This window comes from Jatropha curcas, chromosome 10 (assembly GCF_041381405.1).
Source record: "Jatropha curcas cultivar XTBG-Jc1 chromosome 10, XTBG_Jcur_1.0, whole genome shotgun sequence".
Classification (NCBI taxonomy): Eukaryota; Viridiplantae; Streptophyta; class Magnoliopsida; order Malpighiales; family Euphorbiaceae; genus Jatropha; species Jatropha curcas.
The window spans coordinates 6,992,125-7,002,033 of NC_143160.1; the positions used below are offsets into that span (position 1 = coordinate 6,992,125).

The 9,909-nt window shown below is 34.8% G+C and overlaps 1 protein-coding gene and 1 long non-coding RNA gene across 2 annotated transcripts; one reads left to right on the forward strand and one right to left on the reverse strand.

Moving 5' to 3' along the window:
• Positions 1-3,012: 3,012 nt before the first annotated feature.
• Positions 3,013-4,212, reverse strand: LOC149492996 (uncharacterized). The gene is made up of 2 exons (XR_016322804.1): positions 3,934-4,212; positions 3,013-3,556 (listed from the first exon to the last, which is right to left on the reverse strand). It is a non-coding gene; the product is annotated as an uncharacterized LOC149492996 (long non-coding RNA).
• Positions 4,213-7,008: 2,796 nt separating this feature from the next.
• On the forward strand, positions 7,009-9,666 carry LOC105640645 (protein SPIRAL1-like 2). The gene is made up of 3 exons (XM_012225013.4): positions 7,009-7,154; positions 7,995-8,288; positions 9,359-9,666. Exons 2-3 carry the CDS (start codon positions 8,031-8,033, stop codon positions 9,437-9,439), a joined length of 339 nt encoding a protein of 112 aa, XP_012080403.1. The 5' UTR covers positions 7,009-7,154; positions 7,995-8,030; the 3' UTR covers positions 9,440-9,666.
• Positions 9,667-9,909: the final 243 nt, after the last annotated feature.

The window sequence follows — 9,909 nt, forward strand, 5'->3', positions numbered from 1 at the left end:
TCGCTTGGTAAGCAAGCAAGCAGGCGCCAACTCCCAGTTCTTTCTCTTCTCTCTTTTTTTAAAGAAGAGACTCTTTTTTGTTTTTGATGGGATGGTGAAGGGATGATCTAGGGTAGGAAGAAGCGATAGCAGCCAGCTCGACGTATGTTCGCATACTTTCAGGTGTTATTTGAAGATTGATTCCGGATTGAATTGACAAAGAAGAAAGGGCAGCGGAAAGAAACTCCACCACCGCTAGAGGAGAGAACGAACGCTTTTTGCCCAAGAGGGAGAGTTGGGGAAGAAGTCTACCATACCCTGTCTTTTTTCGAACATTCTTTCTTGAGGTCCGTCTTTTCGGCTGAATTGATTGACTATGAAGGACAGTCACAGGAGCGGAGCAGCTTCGCCGTCTAGGGGATGGAGCAAAACGCCACTATCTACACTATTTCTTTAGTAGCCAGACCAGTAGAGACTGGATTAGCGATCAAAGGGACCACTTTCTAGGCTAGCCGGGGGCGGAATTCAATTCCACTCGACCACTTCAGGTTTTGGGGTAGGGAGAGGTGAATGCCCCAGTACGTATGCGATAGAGTATACAGATACTTGAATTGCCCTGAAATCATCAAAGAAAGCAACGGGAAATCAAAGCTTGATCTTGATGTCTGACTTTCCCGAATAGACTCCCGAAGGAGAAGAAGTAGTTAGAACTGAAGCTCTGGCATGGTAAACTTCCTCTCAGAAGGACTGATCCGGAGGATAGTCAATCTGTACATAGGCGCATTGAATTGGCTGGAATAAGTTCTGGTGCTTTTTTTTGTCGCCGAAAAAGTTTTAATCGGATAAAGACTAATGAAACTTTCCTTTCAAGATTGGAACGAAGACCAAGAAAGAATAGATCGCCTAGTCTCTAGTATAATTAATTAGTTACTATTACTATAGGCAATGAATCTTGTAAGGAGCGGGAAGTAAAAAAAAATCATTAGCTCTGGTTCACCGTCTTTATTAATTTAAAGTTGATCGAGAAACCTCCGCCCAGGAGCTCCTGTCGCGGTTGACCCATCATCATCTCGCGTCGCGTCCCTCTCGGATGGAAGCCCGAAGCATATCTTTAGTTAGTTCCTGAGCTCCATGTTGCCAAAGCGAGCAGTCCCCCCAACTAGCATCTTATCTTATGGGGTTGGGGAGGAGATAGACTATGGGAAAAGCCTATACTGGCGCTAGCGTCGAAGTCAGTTGACTAACTTCCTTCGCTTCGTATCGAAACAGCATTGGAAGGTGAAGGGCAAAGGGTAAGGCAAAGGCAAAAGGGGTATCAGCAGTTCGAGGAAGTGTTCCATAAAGGGGTTCCCCACAAGCGAGAAGGGTTAAAAAGGAGCTAATGGGCTAAAGGGCAGACTCTCAGTAGTAAGACTCACTCTAACGTGGTGGATAAGGCGCTAACAATCTCTAGTTCTTATCAGTGCTTCGATGGCGATCCAGATGAGCCAACCGATCAAAACGAGTAAGAGGCAGCTCCCTTCAGACTAGCAGTTTATAATCAAGCAGTAGCTTCGGGCAAGTTAGTTTGACAGCAAGCTGACAAGGGAAAGAGACTTAGCCAATCTAGCCCAAAGAAAAAAAAGATGTATTTCTAGTTAGATCTTATCTTATAAAGCTTAGGAAAGTGGTACCTTACGCAAGCAAGCATCTTTTCCCAAGGCAGGATAATATGAATATAGATAATTCCCTGAGAGGGCTAACGATAAGAGAGCTTCTATGAATCCTTCTTTACCTTTGTTTCCCTGGGAGCCTGTTCCATTTTCAGTTTTGTTTGAAGGTAAGCCATTGTGTAAGCAATTTATTTAGGGAGTATCAAGTAAGCCGGGTCCTCTTTTATTTCCAATTCATACCGATTTCGGTATACAGAGACCAGCTTCCCGCTCCGAATTTTGGGGCTCAGACAAGCAACGAGCCTGCCTTACGACGCCCGAGGTGGCTTCCGTTCGGAAACCGTAAAAGAGAGAAGTAGATAGATAGACGGTTACCTAACCGCAAATGTCCTTCGGCTAAAAGGCAAAAACACTATTGTTTCATACATTCGCCTTTTCTCTTTTTTCCTGTCGGCAGTGAGAGCTTCGATCACACCACACCTTGAAAGTCCTGTCACTTGAGAGTGAAGAAGGGCCAAAGTGTAGATAGATCCTTGTATCCCAAATGCTTGGACTCCAGATAAAAGAGGAAAAGAAACGCCCGATTAACCAGCAGATTATGAGGACGGGACCCGGAGTTGCTTGCTACGTAGGGCCACCATCAACAACAACGGAAACAAGAAGAGCAGGAACGCCCATTTCGGCTGCAACAACATATGACAAGCGACTCTCCAGAAAAGAAACGTGGCAAATTTTACTTAAACCCTGGCACGACTAACTGGCTAAAAAGAATAGTTAAATAGAACCTAACCCGCTTCCCATTAAACTCAGCACACCCACGATACCAGGAACCACAACACCTTCGAACAATAAGATATAAAGATAGCACATTCAGAAGAGGAAATGGCGGTTTAGGCGACCGGAAGAAGAGGTTTTTATGGGGAGGGAAGTTCGCTGCTGATGGGACGGGTCCATAAAGATCTTACCCTGCCGATCAACCGGTTACACCCGGAAAGCCCTAAGGATATAATATAGGTCTAGAGGCCAGCTTACCCTCACCGTTAGGGCCCTTCCTTCTTCCCTTTGTCCTCCTCTAGGAAGTGGCGGCCCTTCAGAAAAAATTTCTTATGGTACATCCTTACTAGGCCAGGAATCCTCGAAAGGTGAACTCCCATTACCCTATTAAGGGACGGGTCCTTTATGCCAAAAGCTTGGACAAATTCTCTAACTCTAGTTCGGAAAAAATCCTGAAAGTATCTTATGATATCTTGTTGACGGGTGTGAAAAGAGCACGCAAATGACATAGCTATAAATAAGGGTAAAACAGAGATTACCGTTCTTATGAAGTTGGTCAATTTTCCTTAGAACCCATTTTCTTATGTAATACTCTAGCGTCAACCTCTTCCTCCAACGCTTTAAAGGCGCCCTTATTTCCAGGGATCCGTTCCGTCTTATTGCGACGACCAAGCCTAAGACCCGGATCTTTCGACGGGTACCCCGGGTCAGCTCACATAGGGTCATCTCTAACTTCAAGTCTAGCATAGCCCCTTGAGGTCTCCATTCCTATGTCCGTGAGTGGTCCAATCCGTCGAAGTCTTCCTTCCAGTGGTCCTAAGAGCAGTCCGAGCCCGAGCCTTACATTCTTCGAAGTCAGGTGCAATCTCCTTTTTTTTTATTTTTATTTAATAGGATAGTGGTCTAAACCGCGGGGAAACCTTATCCGCCTCTAAGCCTAATGCTTGACTTTAAGCCCTTCAATCATCGTTTAATCAGTCTAAGTAGTGTCTGGAGTGAATGGGACTGAAGTTGTAGGACTCTTACTCTTCCCCTTGTGTTAAGGTGAATTGCCTTGACTGTACATCTCAAATTCTGCAACTTGATAACTACCCTCCAAAATTTTCCACAAGAAGCGCAATGGAAATCAATAAAGAGCTTGAGTAGTATATCTGACAAAAAAAGAAAGAAAGAAACAAATAAGAAGCTTCTTATCAACCCAAAAACAATTATCAAGCAAAAAGCACCAACCAACCCAATCATCAATAGAGTAAATAAAAAATAAACAAAATTGGAAGCAAAAAAAAAAAAAAAAAAAACCAATCAATCAATCTCCAATGCCATCACCATTTACATCAAGACCTGCAGTAACCAAATAGCAGAAACTCAAAATTCACTTTTTCTACATTCCTAAACTTAATGGGCAGTTCACATATGTGGTAGAGAATACAGATTCAATGACTACTATACGTGCAAATTTATGAACAAACATGAGAGAATCAATAATCAATCATACAAGAAAAAAAAATCAAGTTATGAATGAACTTACCGATCCACAATGAGATATAAATAGGAAATAACAAACCCTAAAGGTGGAGAATTTGGAAAACTGTAGCATTGATTATAGGTTTCCTTGGGATTTAGTCAGGTTGCGAAGAAGTCTGATTTTAATTTTTATAAACCCTAATATAGAAGAAGAAGAAGAAGATGAATAAGAAGAAGAAGCTCTTGGAGTCATGCTATTCTGTGTAAGGTATTTTCTTTTATTCGGTTATGTGTAACTCAGCGTGAGAATAAAGAAAAGTCCTCTAGAATATAATTTCCATATAATAACTATGTATTGAATTAACTTAAACTCTTTAAATGTGGATAATTGAATTTAAAAACATTTATTTAATGATGTGATGTCCATGAAACGAATCATTTATTATTCAAGGTTTTTTTTTTTTTTTTTTTTTTCATTAGGAACCAATAGACCACCCTAAAATAATCGCCCAATTGAAGAATTTCAATCATTTTAATTTATTTTGAAAAGAGTTTAAATATATTAATTTATATGGCAGCTATCTTCCAACACAAACGAAAATGGCAGGATTTTTTTTTTTTTTAATCACGGTTGTCCAAAGTTCATTGACCTAATTGATTTGGATTCGGAGGCAAAGTTTATTATGCGGGAGGAAATATTATATATCAATAAATAAGCTATTTGAAAGCCAATCAGTTGTGCCTAGTTGATTTTCTCACCTACTTGAGAAATGAAATGTCTTAAATTCGAGTCATTTCGGCTACGATTATTTTCATCGATTTAGTGAATTAAAAGGGGATTATCCCCTATTGTGCATTGTCCCCAAAGACATCAGCAAAGATCAACTATGATATACCTAGCTAGCAGTCAAAGTATTTTTTTTTTCTTTTTTAATTTATAAAGCTTTAAAAACCAGTTGGAATTCAAGATGTCTTCTTTTATTAAGGGTTTATAAACCTTTAAAAAACATTTAAGCCGTCTAAATTGATTCAAAATCATAATTTAAAATGAAAAAACATATATTTATCTTTAAAAATGTTTAATAATATAGATAATATTTCAGAATTATTGTGATCCTCATAACTTAGTTCAAACTTAATGTTGTGTATCTAAGGTATTTAATAAAAATGTAGCCCATAATTTAATTTTTATACTAGAGTTATTTATAATCCTGTAATTTCTAAGTTGAATTTTATTTATGATATTCAAATATAATTCAAATTTTAAATTATATATTAAAACTATATTTGTAATCTCAAATAATTCTATTTGTTTAAATATAGCTTTTGTAATGCTAAAAGGTTAACTCAAAATTATGATTTTGTATTATTAGCCATTCATAAACTATGTAAAGTTGAAAACAACAATGGTGATCTTTTAAACTACTTTGAATAGTTGTATCTCTAAAACAAAAAATACTTTGAATAATTGCATTTTTTTAATTTATAAAATTTGGTAAGTAGTTCGAATAAAAAGATTACGAACAGTCAAACCAAACAAACCTTAAGACCTTCAATTCTTTCAAACTAAAAAAATGAAAAGGTAAGTAACCAACATCTAAAACAATCACGCTTGTTGAAGTAGATAACAACATATTTTTCACTGAAAATTTTATGGCAATCAATATTTATTAAATACTTTAATTTATAAAATGTATTAAATAGGTCAATTTATAAACTAATTTTATTAAAAATTCTCCAATGTATAAAATTACACTGATTGAATACTTATCCAACAATTAAAATTGTAAAAATTACTATTTTAAAAAATTGTATTAAACGACATTTTAAATAAATATTTTACTTATAAAAATCAAAAATCTTAAAAAAAATTATTGTCATCACTACAAAGAACTGTGCTATGTTATTAAATTTCGTGATTCTAAGAGTGTATAATATTTGGATGCCACGATATTTATAACAAAAAATAATATGGGTAAATTTATATGTTCGCTGTTATTAGTTTAATAGTTTCATTTAAATATTTATTGTGTTTAGAGTTGCAAAATGAACTCAAATTTGATTTTATTAACGTTTTATTTATTTATTTATTGGTCCTTTTGATGTGTGTGTGTTTTTTTTTTTTTTTTTTTTTTTTTTTGAGTATTAGGGAAGGGGGTTTTTGAATCTGAATCTGTAATTAAATTATAATTGCATTTATCACTAGGCTATACTTTAGCGTACTCATTTGATATATTATTTAATGCTTCTTTATTTATTAAAAAAAAAAAAACTTCATTTTGGTGTTTCTTTAATCTCTTGTTTTGAAAGTTAACCATTCTTATCCTAAGTTAGAAGATAGAGAGAGAAAATGACAATCCAAAAATTTGCATTTAAAGGTAAGATACCTTTTTTTTTTTTTTTTTTACCAAAACAAATAAATTGTAAATTTTTTGAATAAAACTTATGTGGATATATAAACTACTCACTCTCTCTCTTCATTTATTTCAAATTATAATATTTTTTTTCCATAAGATGATATATTTTATTGTTTTTTTGTTGTATATTCATATTTAATATATGCCCATTGATTCTTGTGCTAAAATAATAAATGCTGATCAATTATTGAAATATTTTAATAAAAGTCACTTAATTATAATTAAATAATTAAAATGATATACTAATTAATACAATAAATATATATTAAAAAAGAGGAAAAAAATAAATTCGTCCTTAAGATATAGTCTAATTAACGTACCAAACAATTATGACATCATTAACTTATAATTTAGCATTTTAGTCTTTCCATAAAAAATAACTTATTATAAATTAAGAAATTGATTCCTAAATTAGGATCAAATTAACTATAAGGCTCCGACTTACAGTTTCTATTAATAGTTTGATCATTCTCCTGTGATTTTCTTTAACACATTAATATCTATTTTGAACGAAAAAATTAAAGTGTTAAATCATAATTTAGGACTTTATCCATTAATTTGATTATAATTTAGAGATAATTTATTATTTTTTATAAAAAATAAATAAATATTACAGTTTAACTATATTTGTTGTATTTTCTTAATTTGTCTAAAATTTAAAGTAAGGAGGGAAGTTTTTTTTTGTTTTTTTTTTAGAAAATTTGAATTAATGTCCTCCAAAAGCAGAAACTTAAAATAACGTAATTCAAAAATTATTCAAAATTTAAAAAATAATAATAATAAAATTGGGCCCATTTCATTTTTAATTTTAAATTCCTTGCTCTCTCACTTGCTTCGCCTCAGATCTGATCCAAAGAACCATTTACAGGTTTGTGCAACTCTCTCCCTCTCTCTATCTCTTAACGATTTCTGAACTCTTTCTGTTTGTTTCGCTTGAAAATTTGAGTAAAACAAAGGGAAATCAAAAGGATTGTGCCTGCTTATGTTTTCTCGTGGACCAAACAGATCTGCACTTCTCAATTTTCTCGGAGAGTTTCATTGGTTGCATGCGATTTTCTGTTTCTTTTTATCGATTGGTTCTCTTAAATCATGATTGGGTCTATTAGGTTCTATCATTTTCGCTCTCTGATACAGACATTGCATGTTAATTATTGTCAATTTTCGTACATAGAGCTCAGATTATGTGAAAATGGCACTTGTTTGGTTAATATGGGAGTTTAAGATCTTACTTTATTATAAATTTGTTCAATTAAGAAAGTTAATAGCGAAATTATTATTTAAAAAGACTGTCTGAATCTTTTTTCAAACTAAAATATTTAAGTAATGTTATGCTGCTTTTGTTAGTTGATGACTATAATTTATTTATCTTTTTTGTGATTTCAATTCCCGATTTCTAGTGCAGGAAATTTTGAAAATGACAGTCAGGAAATAATCATGTATCTATGGTCTGCATAATCTGAGTTTGAAAATTCTTGAATATTAGTTGTTTTTTTGTTGGTTAAATGCATATTTTTTTTCTCTGTTGCTGGTTTCATGAAGTGAGGATATGTTTGGTATGCTGTAATGTAATTTATCTTGATTACATTACATTATGGCATAATACCAAACGGAGCCTGAATTTTCATTTATGCTTCTTTGCGTATATGCTAATCAGTTGGGTATTCACTTTTTTTATTTTTCGTTTCTCGAATGGATATTGTATTTGCAGATCCTAGGCTCGGTCATATAAAAGTTTCTTAGGACAATGGGTCGCGGAGTGAGCAGTGGTGGAGGACAAAGTTCTTTGGGCTACCTTTTTGGAAGTGGAGAGGCTCCAAAAGCAACTGCTAATAATGAAGCTCCTCAGAATGTGGGACAGGTTGCAAACAATGTACCTGCTCAAAAGCCCACTCCTGCTGCAGCACCTGGAGAACCCACCAAGCAGATTCCAGCTGGTGTCCCAGCAAACACCACAAACAACTATTTTCGTGCTGATGGCCAGAACTGTGGCAACTTCCTCACTGTAAAGTTCTTAGTTACATATAAATGTTCCTGCAAGTTAAACATGTTTTGCATCAGTTATCTATTACTGGTATGGATAAATTAGTATCACATAGCCAGTCTACACTTTGCCTTGCTTTTGTATGAGGCAAGATTTATTTTCTGAATCAGAATTTGAACATATATAAAATTAGTATCATGTGCATGTAGACTGCCATTGGATTTTGTTGACATCCCAATGTTCTCATTGTTCATGTCAGATGTTAGGGTGAATCCCTTGAACATCCTATTAATAAAATTGCTCTGGAATAGGGTGCATAAAATTAGCTGGTAAGTAATGTGTTTAAATTGCCAATTAGTTTACAGTTGATCTCCTCTGCTAGGTACTTCTGGGCAACTCCTGGATGGTCAGTGATGTTGGCAATATGCAATATACCCATTTAGTAATGATTATGAATGAAGAAAACTCTAGAATAGCTCGTCCATGTCAGACATCATGATTGTTATGCATAATTTAATAATGATCATGTTAATTCCCTTGCTGATAAATGCTGACAATTTAAGGTATTGAGGCATTACGGTTTAACTGATTTCTAGAAGTAGATGGTGTAGATGCAGGAAAGTGATCATTTTCCTTGATTTCTGACTCCAGTTCTTGAGATTGAACTTATGAATTAGATATCTGCCATAGTGTGGGTGTCTGCATAGCATTTGTGTTTTTTGAAGCACGGTAAAGTATTGGTGACTAGAAAGAGTGAGGATGGTAAACCCTTTTCCTGCATCTCAAGAGGAGGAATACTACCATTTCATAGGACCGCAGCTACTCTTGGCAATAGGCATGGCCCTCAACATGTCTGCGTCACCAAGACACTAGGCTAGTTGGCTTGATGGTCTGTTTATTACGAGATATTACCAGAAGATATCTTTTCACTTTCCCTCATTAAATCAAACAACACGTCTCGAATCGTATTGAGGAAGTTATTGTTCTGTTGTCTAGTTTTTGGATGGATTCATATAATTTAAACATATTCGAATGAAGATTATTGGATGGACACCGTTCAGCACCTGATGTTGTGGAATTTTTGTTTACAGGATAGGCCTACAACAAAGGTCCATGCAGCTCCTGGCGGCGGTTCTTCACTAGACTACCTGTTTGGTGGTAATGGGAAGTGAGGCATCATGCATAGCTGCTGGGGCGATTGCTGACTATTGCTGCAGGGCTGTTTGAATTGCAGGACAAACAGCATTTTAACATGTTAAAACTGGAAACAGTTAATCTGTACTTGCATAAGACATACTACCCTAAGAATGGGCTTTTGATTCCTTTTGTACAACTTATGAATGCATTATGCTGAACATCCATATTACCATTTCTGAAGCCAGCATTAGCTTATTATCAATTGAGCCAATTCTATAATATTTTAGTTTCTATCTCACTGGTAGTTGGCTCTCATTCTGCCATTGCGTAGTCTTTTTCATTTCATTTTTTATTTTTTAATTTTAATGATTAATCCTTGATTTATCTCAACATCAGTACCAATACGAAGCATTGATTAATAATAGATTATATTAGTAATTACCAAAGTGAAACAAAATTCTCACGACGCAAGAATAAAGTTTCTGTCAACAAATTAATTCAAAAT

Coding starts and splice junctions, on each gene's coding strand:
- LOC105640645 (XM_012225013.4), top strand. CDS start 8,031: ATGGGTCGCGGAGTGAGCAGTGGTGGAGGACAAAGTTCTTTGGGCTAC. Junction 8,289..9,358: donor ACTGTGGCAACTTCCTCACT/GTAAAGTTCTTA, acceptor TTTTGTTTACAG/GATAGGCCTACAACAAAGGT.